This window comes from Bubalus bubalis, chromosome 9 (assembly GCF_019923935.1).
Source record: "Bubalus bubalis isolate 160015118507 breed Murrah chromosome 9, NDDB_SH_1, whole genome shotgun sequence".
Lineage (NCBI taxonomy): Eukaryota > Metazoa > Chordata > Mammalia > Artiodactyla > Bovidae > Bubalus > Bubalus bubalis.
In genome coordinates, this window is record NC_059165.1 from 69,783,548 (window position 1) to 69,805,469 (window position 21,922).

The 21,922-nt window shown below is 38.2% G+C and overlaps 1 protein-coding gene across 1 annotated transcript; it reads right to left on the reverse strand.

Moving 5' to 3' along the window:
* Nucleotides 1–2,975: 2,975 nt before the first annotated feature.
* TRIM58 (tripartite motif containing 58) lies at nucleotides 2,976–16,270 on the reverse strand. The gene is made up of 6 exons (XM_006069994.3): nucleotides 15,818–16,270; nucleotides 11,671–11,766; nucleotides 9,695–9,925; nucleotides 7,449–7,471; nucleotides 7,252–7,352; nucleotides 2,976–3,879 (listed from the first exon to the last, which is right to left on the reverse strand). The coding sequence occupies exons 1-6, from the start codon at nucleotides 16,238–16,240 to the stop codon at nucleotides 3,290–3,292; spliced, it is 1,464 nt and encodes a 487-aa protein (XP_006070056.1). The 5' UTR covers nucleotides 16,241–16,270; the 3' UTR covers nucleotides 2,976–3,289.
* Nucleotides 16,271–21,922: the final 5,652 nt, after the last annotated feature.

Here is a 21,922-nt window from a genome sequence, read left to right on the forward strand (position 1 = left end):
AAAACCAGTGAGTTGTTTGAGATACGTCAGACATATCATTATCAATAGACAGTGATCCCTCTCCTCAGGATGCTTACAATCTATCTAGAAAAGGCAAAAGCAAGTAAATAAATAAATATTTAATAAATAGGACAATATAATATATTAGAAGTCAATAAGTAGTATATTGAAGAAAAGTGCTTCCATTGCACCCAACAAAGGGAAGTTGGAGGGTGAACTCTGGGTGAGCTCTGGGATAGGTCAGGTTGTATGGTTCTCACTAAAAAGCAGGATTTGAGCATGCCCTTGTGATTCAGGCAGTAAAGAATATGCCTGCAATGCAGAAGACATGGGTTCTATCTCTGGGTCAGGTTCTATCCCTTTTCTTTCCTGGAGAATGGAATGGCCACTTACTCCAGTATTCTTGCCTAGAGAATTCCATAGTCAGAGGAGTCTTGGCAGGTTTCAGTCCATGGGGTCACTAAGAGATGGACATGACTGAGCAACTAACACTAACATGAACTAAGGAAAGAAAGCAAATGAATTAAACATCAGGGAAAAGGAAATTGCAGGTGGAAGGCACAGTTGGGAGAAAGGCTCGATGGTAGCAAGTGCCTGGTCTGGTGTAAACCCAGCCAGGATGCCAGGATAGATGGAGAAGAATAAAAAGGGAAGTAAGGGGAGGAAGTCAGAATCAGAGGAGAAAATTGTGCTCAGATCTTCTAGGGTCTGAGGGTTTGTTGTAAAGATTTTGGCTTAAACTCTAAGCTGAATAGAAGGTAATTGCAATGGTACTACAATCTTGGTGCTAAAAGGATCAGCCTGGCTGCTGCATTGAAAAGGGACATGGAGGGGCCAAAGTACAGCCATGATTGCTATTAGGAAACTAATAACTCAGAGGGAGAGAATGGACGTTCAGATCATGGTTACAACAGTAGGGTGGTTAGAGCTGGCTGAACTCTAGATACATTCTGAAGGTAGAGCCAACAGAGTTTACTGATAGACTAGTATGAGAAAGTAAAATCAAGAAAAGAGTTAACCAGATTGTTGGCCTGAGTAATTGAAAAAATGGAGTTGTCATCCACTGGAAAAGCCTCTGCGTATTGTGTTTGAGTGTGTGCGTGTGTATGGAATTGGGAAGGCAAAAAATAGGGGTTATAATAGGAGATGCACAAAGCTTTGTGAAACGTGGAATACAAGGGATGAAGAAAGATTTAAGTTGGCTTAGTAACTGACATAAATCATAAGAGGATGCACAATGAGATAATAGGGTTAAAAGGAGACAGTAGACACTAGGATGTTAGCTTCCTGGGGAGGAGGCATTCTTGAGATTCCCTTTTCACCCCTTGAAGAGGGTGGCAGGCCTGAGGTCATGAGGCTTCCTTGTCCTGGTGAATGGGTGGAGCCCCCAGGGGTGACATGATCTTAGACCAGTGACCCTGTCCCTTTTGATCTTTTTGGGAAAGGGGCTCTACTGTCCTGAGTGTTTGTTCTATGTCACAAGCTCCTGTCATAGATGCTGACCCTATAGTGACATGAGCACTCAGGACTTATAGTAAGTTTCCAGGCCCCATTTAAGCCCTGATGATGGGAAAGCGTGAACTGAGACCCAGCTTTCTACTTAGATCATGAATGGAAAAGGCCTAGGGTGTGCATTGTATGTAAAATATCAACAAGAGGGATGTAAGGTACGTTATTATTACCTCTATTTCTAAAAGAGACAGAGGAATAGTTTGCTCGTGATCAAACATAAACGTATCGAATATGAAATCGTTGTTTAATACAAGGCCCCATCATTAGAATATGTAAAGCCATCTGGAAATACAGTTTGATGACATTTCCCCATTGCTAAAATTATTATAATCCATAAACGCTCCTCCAAATATAAAAATGTCTGAAAAGAAATGTTTAAAATATAGAAAGAAAGCCATATCATTAATGTTATTGTAAAGTATGTGAAAGATTTTAGTCAAAGAAACTTCTCTGGAAGAGAAAAGCTCTTTAAAAATCAAAAAGTCTTGTTAGGTAATGTCATCTAAAGTTTCTATTAATGAATAATTATTTAACATTTCAACATTTAGCATTTAAGCATTTAGTTAGCAAGTATTCATCAAATATATATATAGAAGATGGAAGCATAGTTAACTTTCAATAATTTTTAAGAATTTTGTTTGGAATATATAGAATATACACTAAAAATAAGTCAAATATTATTATCATTTTATCATTATGGTCATTTTCATATTGTATTTAAGAGGCAAAGTTGAATTTAAAGCAATCCTATAAACCAGAACCTCAATTATTTCCCAAAATATTTTAAGGTCAATATCATTGTCCCACATTATAAAAATCATACTAAGTAGATGAGTCTGAGAGAAAAAGAAATAATTGTTTGAAATTTTACAACTAGAAAATGACTAGGTCAAATAACTAGTTGAATCATAATTCTGAGAAATTTCTACTCAAAAATAAAAAAGTATCCATGCTGAATACCTGAAACTAACATTGGTTTATATTATAAACCAATTATATTTCAATCAAAAATATATCCAAAGAAAAAGGAAAATGTTCTTGTCAGAGGTATGGCATTGGACTCAGTGATATAATCAGAGGAATGAATTGCATCACTCTCAAAAATTGACCCCTGAATAAAGAGGATTTAAAGAATAATTAAATAGTCATAGGAATCATGAATAGATAAAGGGATGGTTCTGAATATATTAATCTCGAAGGAAATGCAGGTTAAATGATGAGATATAAAGCAAAAAAACATAGAAGCAATAAAGAAAAAAGAGAGGGAGACAGAGACAGAAAGAGGCAGAGCCCAGAGTGAGAAAAAGAGGAGAGAGAGAGAGTAAGAAAAGATGAAACAATTAGGGATCTGAGGTTAGAACAATATTGGACTGTTTTGAACCAATTTAAGAATTTCTATTTCTAATTCTTAATATGTGGAAGACTTGGAATGAAGAGATATTAAAAGGAATGAGACATTAAAATAAATGTATAGATATCTTTGTTTAATACAAAGTCCATTCGTTTGAAGAAAACCTCATCAAAAAAGTATGTGGAGCCATTTGGGAAAACAGTGATAAGACTGCTCCATTTCTAAAATTATTATACAATCCTTATCCAAACACATATAAAGTATACTTTCCCTTTTGTTCCTATGGGAAAATTTCCATAGTGACAAGGAGTAAACAGCTGACCTAAATGGGGACATCTGTTGAGCCTTCACATATGTGTATACTATATGCTCCATTCTATTGCAGAAGACTTTGCTAGGCTTGGGGTGTATCTCAGCAACACAATCTTAGGAAGAATCATCTCTGATATTAGAGGCAGAGTCAAAATGACCCCTGGATGTCCAATTTTCTAATTCCACTTCTGTCATAGGTGGTAAGATAAGAGGCGTTGTGTCACAGATGAAAAAATAAGGTCGAAGAAAACCAGAGAACAGGTGGTTGAACGTGTAGATAAAAGACCCACTCGTGATGTTGTAAAAGGAGACTTCCCCTGCTTCATAGTCCAAGAAAATCCCAATGCAGCGAGGCCGTTCCAGGTGGAGAAGAGGAACTGATGGAGAGGCAAGGACCATGTACTCACTTCCCTTCAGCAGCCACATGGCCCAAACCCCATTCTCAGGGGATGGTGTGATTTCCCCCTTTCTTGACACTGTGTCTTGACAGACACCTAAGCCCCATTCTGCTCTTTCTCCCACCATGACTTCCCAGTAATGCCTCCCTGATGAGAAGTTCTGCAAACCCAGGATACAGGGCCATGTGTCAAATCGCTCAGGGTTGTTGGGGACATCCCTCCACAGTTCTCCATCCTGCACACTGCGCAGATCAGCAGTCAAGAGGAGGCTAGGATGTGCGGTTGCAGGATCCAATTTTATGTCAACTGTGGAAACAATTTTGTGGAACATGTAAAAGAACAGAAAAGACTGGTGAAAACTTAAGAACCCATGATATTAATGACTGTCACACCATTCTTTACTCTCCCTTTAATAACTCATGGAGATAAAAAAATAAGTATTTCATCTTGCAGATGCTTTATTGAGTTTGAGTATATTCCTCTGTTATGTCTGCATGATCCAGGACTAATTACTGCCCCAATTAAACTATAACCATTGATGATAAGACAAACCAAGTTCATAACCATTTAGATTCCTTTTATCTCTATCCAGAGCACTTGGGTACTCTTTGGAATATCTGCATTTAAAATAAAAGTTATAACTCCCTTGGGATTTTTTTTATTTCCAAAGCCTATAGAAAAATTACATTGATCTAAAACACACCACTTTCAAAGCTATGTTACTATGGTAGGAAGAATTCTAAGAGGAACTTCATGACCTTCAGACCCAGGTGGTTATCTCATGATTCTGTTATGTGACAAGTGGGAGATTATATGAGTGGGTTCTAATCTAATCACCCTTTAAAATCAGATACAGTTCTTTGCTTATTGGTCTGGTGGTAGAAGGAAAAATCAGGGAGATTTGCATTTGATATGTCATTGCTGCCTTTGAAGATGGAGTGGGCCACACTGGAGGAGAAGGTGAAGAACCTCCAACTGATAATCAACAAGGAGATGGGGATGTCAGTCCTCCAACTGCAAGGAATTGCTTTACATCATCAGACTGAATAAGCTTGCAAGTGGACCTTTCCCTAGACCCCTTAGAGATGTCCAGTCTGGTCAACACCTTGATTTTAATCTTATAAAATCTTAAGCAGAGAAATTAGCTGATCCCACGTGATTATCAGATCTGAAGAATGGAAGTAAGTGGATGTTATTTTAAGTTGCTAAGTGTGTGGTAATTTGCTATGCAGCAAAGAAAATTACTGAAAACTACTATTAATACCTATACTGTGAAGTCTCAGTATATTGATATGACATTTTATTTGTACATATAATTTAAAAATACATCTACTAATGAAATGACCTCAGTGAAGCAAGGAGGATGTAAAATATTCATGTCTTTTTTTTTTGGTCAACACTCAAAACTAGTAAATTTGATTTCACTAATTTAAAATCAAAAACAAATTTCATAATTAATCATGTTTTAATTTTTAATATAATAATAACAACTATTAATATGATGATTCCCATTATTATTTGTCTCAAACCACTTCTAGTTATCTTTTATTTCTACTCAAACCTAAGTGGCTACATCATCTATGCTATCACATGGAACCAGCCTCAAGATTGATATTATCTTTCTCACATTATAGATAAGCAGGATGAGCCCTAGGGATTATATGATTTTCCCAAACTCTGCTACTGCTAAGTCACTTCAGTCGTGACTGACTCTGTGCGACCCCACAGACAGCAGCCCACCAGGCTCCCCAGTCCCTGGGATTCTCCAGGCAAGAACACTGGATTGGGTTGCCATTCCCTTCTCCAATGCATGAAAGTGAAAAGTGAAAGTGAAGTCGCTCAGTCTGACCCTTAGCGACCCCATGGACTGCAGCCTACCAGTTCTCCTGTCACTCACTCCACATTGGCCACACAGACCTCCTCATAGCTCCTGGAATGCATCTTCCATATTTTAAGCTCAGGTCTTAGAACTCATTTCTGTTGCCTGAAATGCTTTCTTCTAGATCAGATATTTGCTGTGTTTTCCCCTATGGATGAAGTCCTCCTTGATCATCAAAAATTCCAGATTAGATGTGCTAACTCAAGAACTTCTGGCCACACTTATTTATTTATTTTTTCAATATTCTGTTTCATTTTGTGTACTTTCCATAATTTAAGCAAAAATTTACAACATGAAGCTCCATATCTGTAACATCTTTGATGTTATTGTTCAGTTTTATATTCTAATGCTTAGAAAAATAACTGGCATAAAATACACAATATTTGTGGAATTGACCAGTTAATGAATTCAATAAACATAAATGGGAATATAAAGACACTGATTATGAGAGTGTAATAACTTGCAACATTTCATACAGTTAAGTCAAAGTTGCTCAGTCGTGTCTAACTCTTTGGGATTCTTTAGGCCAGAATACTGGAGTGGGTAGCCTGTCCCTTCTCCAGGGGATCTTCCCAACCCAAGGATTGAACCCAGGTCTCCTGCATTGCAGGCAAATTTTTTACCAACTGAACCACAAGAGAAGCCCAAGAATACTGGAAAGGGTAGCCTATCCCTTCTCCAGTGGATCTTGCCAACCCAGGAATTGAACCAGGGACTCCTGCATTGTAGGCAGATTCTTTACCAACTGAGATTTTAGGGAATATCAATCTGCCTGTAAGATCATGGATTAATCATTGAACAAGATTGATAAGATGGGTTTTCTTATCATGGGACAAAGCTGCTACTGCTGCTAAGTTGCATCAGTCGTGTCTGACTCTGTGCGACCCCACAGACGGCAATTTCCTTCTAAGTAATAAACCCACTATTAAGTCATAGTCTATTTTCATTATTTAGCATAAATTGAATATAAAAAAGTAAAAACATTGAACCTATATTGTTTTAAAAAACAAAATACTAAGACCCAACAAACTAATTGTAACACTACAGTTATTCCCTCTTAAATATAATTAACTGAATGTTTTTGGCTTTATTGAGTATCTAATTTAAGAAATTCATCAAATTGCCAGATAACAAAATAATCCAAACTTTATATTATCTGATACACTGCAATGCTTTCATATATTGAAGATTGTTTTCTCTGTTTTCAAATATGTTTCATTTTGTTCTCCAAACAATACAATTTTTTAGCATTTGATAAAAAAGGAAATAGACATAGATTGGAACTAATATTGCTTATGTCACATAATATCATTTTCAAACCCACTATTCTAACCAAATGTAGCTTATATGGGTGTCAGTTACTCTGATATTCTTCAGGACTATTCACAAATATCCCAATACTCTTTAAAAAAAAAAAAAATCTGAGCCTAGTGCTCTCTCCCTTCCCCCCTTGTAGTTTGACATGACCACGTGACTCACTTTCATCAATAATATCTTGAGGAAAGCTATATGTGTCCCTTAGGGTGGTGCATGATTCACCATGACTTTGCTAAGTTCTGTGCATATCAGCAACAGGAAGGAGGTGGGGCTCTGTCTGCATGGAGTGAGATTATGTGAAATTAAAGCCTCCACAATCCAGTAATCAACCAATAACATGATCTCAAAATAAAACTTTGCTGATTTTAGCCACCAAAATTTGGATTGTCTTTGTTACTGTAGCCTGACTGGTACAGTAACAAATTGCAATAACAGCCAAATTCCAGGAGTCATAGTTTCTCAAGGTCTAAAATGCAGCCTACCTTGGAACTTCCTCAACATTTCCCTCATGCCAGGGATGCGACACATTGTCTTCAGCTCCATAACGATGGGCTCGGGTTCCAGGCGTGTGACATTCTTACTTCTGAGAAGAGCACAAAACCTGCAGTTCTCATTAGGGTTATCCACCAAGCTCCCCAGCCTCTCCCAAACCATTCTCTGATTCAGAAAGTAAACATACCGGCTCAAGGCTCCTCCCACACCCTGAAAATGAAAGAGAAACACAAGCAGGTGTGAGTTAGACCTCTGAACTGCTTTTGACAGACTGGGGACACACCAGGAACATCTCTTTAGGAATTACTGAAAATCATTAACTATTGATGTAAAACTATAAGACATATGACTCCCTCTTTTAAAAAAATCTAAAACAGACTGTTATTGAGTTTTCTCATGAATTTAAAATAGTATAATCAGTTTGCCTCTATTAAAACAAAATCAGACCACACAAACTTTAGGTTAATTCCTATAATATCTATTGGTTTAACTATTTTCTGAATTGATAATTCTGATAGTTGGATGTTTTTATGAAGAGTTATTTTCTGTGAACAGAATTAAGGTAAAAATAGATTCTAAATATCTGCAGAATTTATTTGGGAAATAGTGAAAGGTATAGACATAAAATGATAATCTCAGTGTCCTTGTAAGAAATCCCTAACTTCCTTATTCTCTGAACCAACATACTTTGTCTAAGTTATCTTAGACAAAGATAAGAAAAAACAGAAGTCATTAAAATTCAGCAACAGTCTATGTCAAAGTAGATTATTAAACCAATCATCTGCACTGTATTTCCCCTATCCCTCTAAAAAATGACCACCAGTCAGATTAATTTTAACAGGGCATAAAAACAGGGAAATGATTAGCTTTATATTTCTTCAGAACAACAGGTCTTATTTTGGTCCATTAAGGCTGAAATGTTATTTACTGGTACTGAGGAAGAAAGGGAGAAATGAGTATAAAAATGAAAGCAAATTATTTGAGAAAGAATCTCCCTAAGGACTTCCCTGGTAGTTCAGACGGTAAAGCGTCTGCCTACAGTGCAGGGGACCTGGGTTTGATCCCTGGGTCAGGAAGATCCTCTGGAGAAGGAAATGGCAACCCACTCCAGTATTCTTGCCTGGAAAATCCCATGGACAGAGGAGCGTAGTAGGCTACAGTCCATGGGGTTGCAGAGTTGGACACAACTGAGTGACTTCACTTCAAACTTCAAGATTTGTGTTATAAGATATTTTAACATTTATTCAGTGCTAATAAATGATAATTTCAAATATGCAGTATTTTAAGATACAGTAAGATGTAACAATGAATATTATTGAAAATGCCAAAGTTTTTGTGTTTATTTATTGTTTAAAATTTTGAAAATTTATTTTCAAAAATATTGAAGAAAATGGGCCATATTTAATATAAAAGCTTTGCAAATGCTTTTATTTAATAACCCCCCCCTACTCTGTGACCAGTGCTATTTAATCACAGAACTTGTATGAAGACAGAAATTACTTATTTCAGACATTCCTAAATGAGTCATTGGGATTGAAACACAATGAAGCGTGCCCAGAAAATTTCTATTGCAAGTGAGTTCTAGCATGAGAGCAAGCATCCACCAACAATTATGACTTTCTCAATTCACTTGGGATATAATGCCTTTAAGGAGGATTATTATTTATTTGTCTGTCTGCTCTATAATTTCAAGTATATTGTGGGCAAGCTGTATGGAGCCAAATTAATCCCTCCCCACAATGCCTGGAATGGGCATGCACTATGGGCTAGAACATTAGCATTTGCTTTGAAAATTAATATGCCAATTTCAAAGTGGAAAATTTTAGATACTACTTATATGTTTGACCATTGACATTAAAATGAGTTAACAAGAGTTTTTGGATTAGCCATGACTGAAATACAGCAATATCATCATTGATCCATTATGAGATTTTTTTATAAAATGCTTTCCAGGCAACATAGTATAGATAGTCTGTTTTCTGTTTGCTGCTGCTGCTAAGTTGCTTCAGTCGTGTCCGACTCTGTGCGACCCCATAGATGGCAGCCCACCAGGCTTTCCCATCCCTGGGATTCTCCAGGCAAGAACACTGGAGTGGGTTGCCATTTCCTTCTCCAATGGATGAAAGTGAAAAGTGAAAGTGAAGTCGCTCAGTCTTGTCAGTTTTCTGTTTAATCATATGTAAATCATTAAATTTAGTTTTGAAAATATTTAAGGTTTTATCTTTAGTATGAACTATTATGTATGATTCTCTAGGCTCCCTTCAGATTTTGATGTTAGGATTGAGGATTTTTAATAACATGCTTTCCAAGGAAATTCTAGGGTGATCCTGTCCTAAAGAGTAAAACTGCTTAAGGAATTATCTCTGAAAGCTGCCATCTGTCCTGTTGGTCTCAGGTGTGCCCATCCTTCTTCTCCCAGGCACCCAGCCTCACCTCCAGCAGACCCAGGGCTGGTCGCTGGCACCTCTCCTCCAACTCCTCTGCCAGCTCCTTCAGGGCCCTGCTCTGCTGAACCAACCGGTTCTTGCTTTCCCGCAGCTTCTGTAGGGTGGCTCGCTCCTCCTCCTCCAGTCTTCTAAGCTGCAGTTGCTCCTCCAGGGCCAGGAAGCCACGATACTTTTCAAACTCCCACCTGAAGCGTTGCCTCTGCATTTCCACTTTTTCCTGGAGTGACAGTACAACAAATCATCAGCAGTTTGGGCAGAGTATTTGGCCTCTACCTTCATGTATGGGCGGGGGGCGTGGTGGGGGTGGGGGTCCTTCCCTGGCGGCTCAGATGGTAAAGCAAGAGACCCAGGTTCAATCCCTGGGTCGGGAAGATGCCCTGGAGAGTGGCATGACAGCCCACTCCAGTATTCTTGCCTGGAGAATTCCTTGGACAGAGGAGCCTGGTGGGCTACAGTCCATAGGGTTGCAAAGGGTGAGATACGACTGAGGCGACTTAACACACATACACATAGGGAACGACATAGTGAAAAGGGGTTTAATTACATTTCATTGTTCTCTCACATCACCCTTTTAAATACTATAATTACACCTATAAATATAGAAGGACTAAGGGTTTCCACAGAATTTAGAATTTAGTTTATTAAACCCATGCTTCTTGCATTTTGGGTCACATGGATACATTCTTAAAGGTAAAAATCATGCAAGTTGACTTGACTTAGAACAAGATTCTTGGAAATATCTCTACTTTAAGAATAATCAGTGAAGGGTTCAAAACATGCATGAAACCAGATCTCAGATATAGAGTTCCTGATTTCATAAATTTGTGGTCAGGTCAGGATTAAAAACAATTGACTTGGATTACTAACTTAAAAAAATTATTGATAAATGTCATTATTAATTAATTTTACATAAGATATACATAACTATGGGAAAAAATAAGACATCATGGAGAAAAATATAGCAAAAACCCTTATGAAAATATCTGCCAGAGGACAGACTACAAGTCAAAATTTTCAATAAAAGAAAGAATTACAAAATTATAGAGAATAATCAGAGTAAAAGGGTTCCTTGGAGAAAGAGAAGTATTTGGAAATAGAGTCTATATATATTGTAATACATAATATAAAAATATAAACACCTATGTCATTTCTATATACAGTTTCTCAGTATTGATCCTACTGATATTTGACCAGGTGATTTTTTGTTGTGATTTTTTTGGGGGGTGGGGACTGTCCTTTGTATTATAGGGTATTTAACAGCATTTTTTGCCTTTACATATGAGATGCTAGTAAGGCATCCCAGTTGTGACAATGAAAAATATCTACTGATATTGCAAAATATCTCTTAGAAGGCAACATTGGTCCAGGTTCAGAATCACTTTGTGTATGTTTGTGTGTGTATGTGTGTGTGTAAATAGGTAAAGGAAAAAAGAGCTGATGATGGCAGAAATATATCAACATATTGACTGAAAAAAGACACATATTTATATCAATATATTGACTGAAAAAAGAAAATTCAGATTATTTTTATATGTAAGATGATGACTATGAGCCTGTATTTCATATATATATATATATATGCTGTGAAATAGTAAAAATTTCATTCATCAACAAATACACATTTTTTAACCTAGTAGTGACAGTACAACTCTGTTCTAAGTGATGCAGTGAGTGAAGATCAGTGAGTAAGATCAAGTGAGTTAGTAAGATCAAGATGAGTAAAGTCTTTTTTTATAATTTGGATTGGGGATAGTATTACAGAGATTAGAAAGAACACAATTGTACAAATATAATCTGAGGGGATGCAATGGTCTAGGATGATGCTGAGATCAGTTTTTCTTGAGTACCCAGGTAAATGGAGCAAAAGTGCCAGAGTAGGGAAGATGGTGGAAGAATGATTTAATGATCCAAATAAGGATCCTTCAGATAGGTTAGCCACCTGAAGCCCCAATATTCTCTTACCTTCCAAATAACAGTTTTCTTCCCCACATTGGCCTCCTGAGTTGAGGCTTCTTCCAGCTCTTTCCTCACAAGCTCCTGTGCCACCTGGAGCTTTATCTGTTTGGGAAGATAGCTGCAGCCATTAAGGATACTCTCATTCAGTACTTAAACTGACCAAGCACAGGAAGAAATATAAAGATCAGCTATAAGGGGCAGTAGAAAGCATACAAAAATGTTCGATCTCATTAATATTAATGACTGTTAAACATAGATATGTTTTAAATGTTAATGCCAGATATAATAAAGGATGTATCTAAAAAATGTGTTCATTGTATTATAAATAGCAAAACAGTAAATAATCAAAATAGGGCGATTAAAAATAGGGCAGTGAGGAAAAAATTATTTTATTCACTGGATAGAATTAAAACAAGGTGCTGCAGAATTTTTAATGGCAATAAATATAATTATAAAGAAATTAAAATAAGCATATTTTATGTAACCTGACACCAATTTTTAAAAATAAAAGTTCTTATAATAAATGTATAAAATGAAATGAAAATATATTCAATAAACAAAATCTCATCTTCTATGCTTGGCTGAAAAGGTGATGCTATTGCTTTTATCTCTATATTTCAACTTCTTAAAGTTATTCATTACTTTATAACCAGAAGTGTATTTCTTATTATTTTACAGAAGAAATCTTGTAAGTTAGTATTTATTATATGAAAAAGAAATACAGAAAGTCATAAATCTTACAAGGGATAGAAAAATAATTTAAGGAAAACTAAATCTCTTTTCAACACTAGGACTCCTGCTAGAGGTAAGCACATATATTTTATTTACAGAGAACACACACAAAGATAGACACATATACACATTTTAAAAGTCTTCCCAAAGTCATTCAATAAGTCTCAGGAAAAAATTAAAACAAACAAAAAATTAAATTCTTCCCACAGTCATTCAACAAGTCCCACACACCAGTCTTTTTTTTTTTTTCTTTTTTTTTTTAATGATAACATTCTAGGTAGAACACATAAAATAGCAGTAGAAACCAATGAGACATTTAATAAGATGAAGAAAATGGCAATTGTTTTTAGAATCTGGAAGGACTAGAATACTCTGACACTTAACAGACAAAAAAAATTGTAAGCAAAAGCAAAGAGGTTGAAAGTCATGTCACGTTTGGAGACAACAGTGATTAGGCTAGTTTTGCTGAATCTAAAAATTAATGCTTAAGAGTTATAGTAAGAGCACTTAAGGGTCCTAAAAGTGATTGATAGGCTAAGGAGTTTGGAAGATATTTATTTGGTATTTAGTTGAAGGACTGCTGAAAGAGAGAAAACTTCCTTAGAATATGACATTATCCATGCACTGTATGGTACCCTCTGGATTAAAGAAAAAAGGCAGGAATATACTCTAGAAGTCTAGTTAAGAAATAGCACCTGAATTTTGCAGAAGACAACAAAAATCAAGAAGAAAACCTAAAAGAGATATTTCTAGGTAGGTCCAGAGGGTACTTGAGGGAAAAAATAAATCACAACCTTGATTTAAAACAAAGTTAAAATAATAATAATAATTACATTATTAATTATTCTAAGTTAAAATATATGATATAAATATACAAAATTCTTATAGGCTCTATATTATTAATACTTTATTAAATTAATTTATTATTATTTTATAAAGTTAATATCTTCACTTTATTTTCATTGTGATAGTACTTCAGGTAAGGTCAGTAGATTAAAGATGACTTTAACTCTCTTTGTGTGAGCAGTTGTTCCAAATATTGGGAATTTAAGTGTGTTCTGAATATGTCCAAAAACTTTTGATGAGCACCAGTAGGAAGAATCTTCTTCACAGAGTTTCATGGATGCCACTTTTGTGAGCCAGATACTCCAATATTAGTCATCTCTTCACTGAGGATGCTCACATCATAAGTCCAGAAATATGTGTTGAATAGAGAGGAATCTGTCGGCTTAATCACTGGATTCCTACGTCATAGTAACATGTATTGGCAACTTTAAAGGGAATCAGAGCCTTGTGCCTATCCAGACACCATTCATAGCAAACATTCAAAAATGAAGGTGGTTTTATGCACCCTTATATTCATTGCAGCAGTATTTACAGTAGCCAAGACATGGACTTCACTGGTGGCTCAGACAGTAAAGAGTCTGCCTACAATGCGGGAAACCCGGGTTCAATCCCTTGGTCATGAAGATCTCCTGGAGAAGGAAATGGCAACCCACTCGAATATCCTTGCCTGGAAAACCCCATGGACAGAAGAGTCTGGTAAGCTATAGTCCATAGGATTGCAAAGAGTCGGACACGACTGAGTGACTTCACTTTCACTTTCTTTCAAGACATGGACACAGCCTAAATGTCCATTGACAGATGAATGGATAAAGAAGATGTGGCATATATATATGTATATGAATATTTTTGTTGTTGATGTTGTTTAGTCACTAAGTTGTGTATGACTCTTTTGTGACCCAATGGAGTGTAGACTACCAGGCTCCTCTGTCTGGGAAATTTCCCAAGCAAGAATACTGGAGTGGGTTGCCATTTCCTTCTCCAGGGTATCTTTCCAACCAGGGATGAAGCCTGCTTCTCATACATTGGCAGGTGGGTTCTTTATCACTGAGCCACCAGGGGAGCCCACTATGGAAAATTACTCTGGCTTAAAAGGAATGAAACAAAGTCATTTACAGCAACATGGATGGACCTAGAGATTATCATACTAAGTAAAATAAGTCATACTGAGAAAAATAAATGTCATATAACATCACTTATGTGGGCTTCCCTGGTGGTCAGCAGTAAAGAATTTGCCTGCCATGCAGGAGACGTAAGAAACACAGATTTAATCCCTGGGTTGGGAAGATCCCCTGGAAGAAGGCATGGCAACCCATGGCAATCCAGTATTCTTGCCTAGAGAATCCAATGGACAGAAGAGCCTGGCTGACTACAGTCCATAGGGTCACAAAGAATAAGACATGACTGAAGCGACTTAGCACACACATACCCACACACATTGCTTACATGTGTAATCTAAAAAAAATGATACAAATGAAAGTATTTACAAAACAGAAATAGACTCACAAACTTCAAACACAAACTTAAAATTATCAAAAGGCAAAGGTGAGGGGGAGGAATAAATTAGGAGTTTAGGATTAACATATATATACTACTATATATATATATATATACATATAAAATAGATTATCAACTATATATAAAATAGATTATCAACAAGGACCTACTGTATAGCACTGAAAACTCTACTCAATATTTTGAAATAACCTATATGGGAAAAAATTTTAAAAAAGAATAGATACATGTATATGTATAACTGAATCACTTTGCTGTATACCTGAAATGAACACAACACTGTAAATCAACTATATTCCAATATAAAATAAAAATGAAAAAAATTAAGATTTTTTCAATGACAATATTAATTATCACGGACTTCCTAAGTGACTCAGTGGTACAGAATCCTCCTGCTAAGCACAAGACTTGGGTTTGATCCCTGGTTTGAGAAGATCCCCTGGGGAAGGAAATGGCAACCTACTCCAGTATTCTTGCCTGGGAAGTCCCATGGACAGGGAAGCCTGGCCAGCTACAGTCCATGGGGTTGCAAAGAGCTGGACACAACCTAGTGACTAAACAACAGTAGCATTAATTAATATAACTATTAAGCAAAAGCAAAATATTATACAAATGATAGTTATTAAGAAGTGTTTCTGATAACAATTGTGCACTTTTAACTAAGAGGCAATTGGACAACATAGCCTCCTACACCAGGGAGCTCTAGTTGTGAAACTCAGATTACCTATATCAGGAAAATTAAGACCAGCATGAAATGAAATGACCAGGGAGAGTTTCATGGCAGAGAAGAGCAGTCAAAATAACAGTATGTTTGAGCTCCTGAATAGGAGTCCCAAACGATGGTATTTCCATGGAGCAAAGGCATACAGATCCCAAGGTGAATGTGAGCCAGGAGGGTGGTTGGTGTGGAGGGTGCTGCTCATTCATATCAGGGGTTATCTTTTGGCTCTGTCTCTGGCAAGGGATTTTTAACACTTCTGACCTAGTCAGTGTCTTCCATTACAGACCAGCATTTCCAGATCAGGAGTCACAGCCCTCCACATTACATGGTAACACCTCTCACCTGGTAGCACCTGGCAGCCTCCTGCAGTGATATTGTGTGGTGGCTCCTGTGCTCTGGAGTGGTGTCACAGACCCAGCACAGCACTTCCTGGTCCTCCTCACAGAAACGGGTCAGCTCCTCGCCATGCCTCACACACAAGCGTGCCCCCGAAGGCTCCACGCCCAGCCCCAGCTGCCGCACGCTGTCCACCAAGCTGGCCAGCTGCCTGTTGGGCCGGAAGCTTTCCAGCCTGAAGGGACCTCGACACTGCGGACAGGCATAGATGCCGCCCTCTGCGCTGTCGGACTTCTCGCAGAACTCGGAGATGCATCTGAGGCAGAAACTGTGGCCGCAGTCCACACTGACGGGATTCTGCAGGAAATCCAGGCACACTGGGCACCGGGCCTCCTCGCAGAGCCGCTCCCCAGGGGACCCCGAGGCCATGGCCTGCTGGGCCTTGCCTGGCCCCGCAGATAGTAGAGCTGTCTTCCCCAGCTGCCTGCACTATCTCTCCTGGTGTTCTGACGCAGAAGGGAGGAACCCCACAGCCTCATGAGAAGCAGACACAAGATGGGGTTTATCCACTGGCTAGCGTCCAAATGAGCCACGCCCAGTGAAAACTTGCAACTCAGACACAGTCAACCACAAGCATAAAATTAACATTCTAGCAATCCTAGCCTCCTAGGAAACTGATCATTTCTAACGAAATCCCTGGTAGTGTAGCTTATTGGAGCCTGTACTCTCATGTTTTCACTGTCAGTAAATTTCAAGAATCGCTAAGCTCCTTCCTTCAATTATTTTCTAAACTGCTCCATGACCTTATTATCTTTTTATGACATATTGATTTGTTAAAGTTTATTTTTTGTCAAAATTTATTTTTTCTCAGTTCAGTTCAGTCACTCAGTCGTGTCAGACTCTGCGACCCCATGAATAGCAGCACAACAGACCTCCCTGTCCATCACCAACTCCTGGAGTTCACTGAGACTCACGTCCATCGAGTCAGTGATGCCATCCAGCCATCTCATCCTCTGTCGTCCCCTTCTCCTCCTGCCCCCAATCCCTCCCAGCATCAGAGTCTTTTCCAATGAGTCAACTCTTCGCATGACGTGGCCAAAGTACTGGAGTTTCAGCTTTAGCATCAGTCCTTCCAAAGAAATCCCAGGGCTGATCTCCTTCAGAATGGACTGGGTTGGCCTTGCAGTCCAAGGGATTCTCAAGAGTCTTCTCCAACACCACAGTTCAAAAGCATCAATTCTTCGGCACTCAGCCTTCTTCACAGTCCAAATCTCACATCCATACATGACCACAGGAAAAACCATAGCCTTGACTAGATGGACATTTGTTGGCAAAGTAATGTCTCTGCTTTTGAATATGCTATCTAAGTTGGTCATAACTTTCCTTCCAAGGAGTAAGCGTCTTTTAATTTCATGGCTGCAGTCAACATCTGCAGTGATTTTGGAGCCCCCAAAAGTAAAGTCTGACACTGTTTCCACTGTTTCCCCATCTATTCCCCATGAAGTGATGGGACTAGATGCCATGATCTTTGTTTTCTGAATGTTGAGCTTTAAGCCAACTTTCTCACTCTCCACTTTCACTTTCATCAAGAGGCTTTTTAGTCCCTCTTCACTTTCTGCCATAAGGGTGGTGTCATCTGCATATCTGAGGTTATTGATATTTCTCCTGGCAATCTTGATTCCAGCTTGTGTTTCCTCCAGTCCAGCGTTTCTCATGATGTACTCTACATATTTTTTTTTACTTCCTGTTAATTAGCTCTTAATAAAGAAATATATTGGTAAGTTATAAGGAGATGCCCCCTCCCCCCAAAAAAATGTGTGTATAATAATGATAAGTCTATAGCCTAACAACAATTCAAAGCATTTAAATAAAATCTGGTCAACTTCAATGAGTCCCATAATGACTGCACATGTCTTATTTTAGAAGTGGCAAAGCTGTAGGCTAAGGCATTGGTTAGGAAAAATAATCTAACTACAGCCTATCAGTGCTGCAGCACTTGTGAGATGGGGGAGGCTGAGAAACACATAGAAGAAAGATGATTTGACAAAAGGGTGTGATTCCTACTTGGGATGAATATGGTGAGATCATTAGGTCATCAGGAAAGTAGACAAATGTGGGAAACATCTGTCATCTACGCAAAATGCAATTTTTATTTTGTTGAGTTTGAAGGGATGATGGACATGCCTATAGCAAATCATTCAATTTGTTCCTCAGCACAAGCTGCCAGAATCTCAGACACAAGAGTAAGTAAAAAACAAATGGCTCATCGTTCAAGGGAGTCTTAAGATCTATCAGTAGAACTCATACAATTCTAAACTAAAAACTGAGAGAAAAGACACTCACCAGTGCTGCAAGAATATTACAGGGCTCTGAACAAGCTGGGGTTGCAGGGTGGGCAGAGCGGGTGGTCAGATTGGGCCCTTGGGAGTTTATGAGTTAATAACTGAAGAGTGAATAGAAGTTGAAAGGAAGGGAGCTCTAGCAAGGAGAACAGTCAGAGGGCACAGAGTATATAAGCTGAACTATTGCTAGAGGGAGTAGGATGTACCCCATGACATGAGGCAGCCAGGCAGGCTGACGTATGTGTACGATGAGGATGAGTGGCAGTAGATAAGTTCCGAGTGAGTGGCAGGGGCAGATGACTCAGGTCCTTGCAGCTCCAGAGAGGTTTTGTTGTTGTTGTTGTTCAGTCACTAAGCTGTGTTCAACTCTTTATGACCCCACAGACTGCTGCATGCCTGGCTTCAATTCATGTCCATTGAGTCAATGATCTTATCTAACCAGCTCATCCTCTGCTGCCTTCTTCTCCTTTGGCCTTCACTCTTTCCCAGCATCAGGATTTTTCCCAATGAGTCAGCTCTTCACATCAGGTGGTCAAAGAACTGGAGTTTTAGCATCAGTCCTTCCAAAGAGTATTTAGTCTGATTTCTTTTAGGACTGACTGGTTTGATCTCCTTGCTGTCCAAGGGACTCTCAAGAGTCTTCTCGAGCACCACAATTCAAAAGCATTAGTTCTTTGGAGCTCAGCCTTCTTTAAGGTCCAGTTCTCACATTTGTATATGACTACTAGAAAAATCATAGTTTTGACTACATGGACCTTTGTCAGCAAAGTGATATCTCTGTTTTTTAAAACACTGTTTAGGTTTGTGATAGTTTTCTTTCCAAGGAGTAAATGTCTTAATTTCATGGCTGCAATCACTATCCTCAGTGATTTTGGAGCCCAAGAAAATAAAAGTCTGTCATTGCTTCCACTTTTCCCCCTTCTATTTGGCATTCCCTCCTCCAGCAGACCACATTTTTTTCAGAACTCTTCACTATGACCTGTCCATCTTGGGTGGCCCTGCACACCATGGCTCCTAGCTTCACTGAGTTACTCAAGCCCCTTCACCACGACAAGGTGGTATGGATGAAGAGGCTTGAGAGGTTTGCAGGTCCTTATTCTAAGGACCAGGGCTTGGCCTGGAACTTTGGCATATGGAAAGGTCTAAACAATTTGAGGCTGTCTGCTGAAAGTTCCAGGTGGATAATTAAAATAGATTCTAAAAATAAATACAATAGACTCTTTGAGAACAAACAGAAACAGTTATGAGTAGAACATTAAAGATGTGAATTTAGAAAAGAAAGGAAAAGGGCAGAGGGCTCCTTAATAGAAAAGCAGACCCTGGCTCCAGGTTGAAGACTGTGCTACTTGCTAGATAAGAGGCTTGAAATAAGTTTCTATACCAAATTTCCTCTAAAATATGAGGACTGACTTTGTCAATGCCTCTCATACAGGGCTGTTCAAAGGATTAAATGGGGTCCTGGTGTGTAGTAAATATATATAATTAAAGAAAAAGAAAACAAATAACAAAAGGGATGGATAATTAGACAGAAAGTAAGCAGGAGCTGTTTTTGTTTTTTTTTTGTTTTGTTTTTTCTATGTTGCTCAAAAATGTATCCCCAGTAACTTGAAGAATGACTGGCACATAAGATACCCAATAAATACTGGTTGAATAAACAAGTGAATGAATGAATGAATAGAATCAGTACAGTTCATCCTAGAAGCTAATGAAGGAAAATTTTCAATGACCATTATATGTTCAGTGTGAGATCCATATTTTTCTACAATTAACATATATGATTTTGACTTTGATTTATGTTACTGTGACTTGCAAAGATGCTGAAGCACATTTCTCTTTTATTTGAAAACATTATAATGCAACATAATCCCTTGGAGGAGGATATGGCAACCCACTCCAGTATTCTTGCCTGAAGACCTTCATGGACAAAGAGAGGAGCCTGGAGAGCTACAGTCCATAGGACTGCAAGTGTGGGACACTAGTGGGGCAACCAAACACACACGCCAAAGGCTAAGGGAAGGTCACTAGCCTTGCATGTGGAGGTCAAAGTGATTTTCAGGAGAGTGAGTGAGCTAATATCAGATGGTACTTCTTCCCTGACTTGTTCTTTGGTCATTGAATTTAAACTCTGTTTTGTCTCTAGCTTTGGGAGGATAAGAATGACCTCTGTATGATTGTCCTTAAAAAAAGCAAAATTTCCTTATAGCCCATTTGTGGTAAGTAGTAAGCTGCATTATACTCAGATGTATTTACAAGTGCTATGTGAAATGCCTCCCTGAATACTTTCTTGTTTAAGAGTTGGTCTAAATTAAAGTTGTATTTTCTTACAGTCATTCTTCTGGAGTGAATAAAATATGTCTTTGTGATGATTCAATTGCATTTTGATGCACCTACTTTAGAACACTGGAGTGGGTTGCCATGTCCTCCTCCAGGAGATCTTCCCAATCCAGGGATTGAACCCAGGTGTCTCCCGAATTGCAGACAGATTCTTTGCCGTCTGAGCCTCCAGAGAAGCAAATTAAATTTATATTTCCTCACAATCATTCTTCCTGGGTGAATAAAACATGCCTTTGTGCTGATACTATCACATTTTGGTGCACCTACTCCAGGATCTTTACCCTAACTCCATTCTCTGACTCAATCTCAGGTTGCAGAGTTCTAAATCTTTTCGTTAACATCCTCGCTTCCTGCCATCATCCTTCTCTAATACTACACTTCACATGTATTCTGCTTTCTCTAAGGATATAGAATCCTTCTCCTCTGACCATTTCTCCCTCCTTCTTTCTTGACTTCCTGACATAGTGGCTTTGGGCTCCTGAAACCATCTCTCCAGGGCATCCATGTTTTCTTTCCTAGCCTGAGTCCTTTTAACAAGGCTCCCAGCTCTTTCTGACCATACTCTTCCCTCAGCTTTGAGAATTTATAATCTCCTAGTCCCAAATTCAGCCCACTCTGTACTGAAAAAAAAAAAAAAAGCCAGCCAGAACAAACTTCAAAAGCAACTGAGCCATCACTTTCCTTCCTGCTTGTGGTTTTTTAAAAGCATCTCTGTTTCTTGTTTTTGCTTTTTTTTTTTTCAGTTTTTCCATCCATTAAAAAAATTTTTTTTGTCTTTTATTTAAATATAGTTGATTTATGATGTAGTGCTAGTTTCTGGTGTACAGCAAAGTGATTCAGCTAGATAGGCTAGATATGGATATGGTTATAGATATAGATAAATACATATACATAACTATTATTTTCATATTCTTTTCCATGATGATTTATTATAGGACATTGAATATAGTTCCCTCTGCTATAAGGTAGGACACTGTTGTTTATTTTATATGTAATAGTTTATGTCTGCTAACTCCAGACTCCTAATTTATCCCCCTCTTTCCCCTTTGGTAACCATAAATTTGTTTTCTATGTCTGTGACTCTGTTTCTGTCTTATAAATAAGTTGATTTGTATCTTATTTTAGATTCCATATATAAGTGATGTCATATGATATATGTCTTTCTCTGTTTGACCTATTTCATTTAGTGTGATAATCTCTACGTCCATCCATGATGTGGCAAATGGCATTATTTCATTCATTTATATGTCTAAGCAGTATCCCATTGTTGATTTTCATTTCAGCAGTTGTATCAGTTCAGTTCAGTTCAGTCCCTCAGTCGTGTCTGACTCTTTGCGACCCCATGAATCACAGCACGCCAGGCCTCCCTGTCCATCACCAACTCCCGGAGTTCACTCACTCATGTCCATCGAGTCAGAGATGCCATCCAGCCATC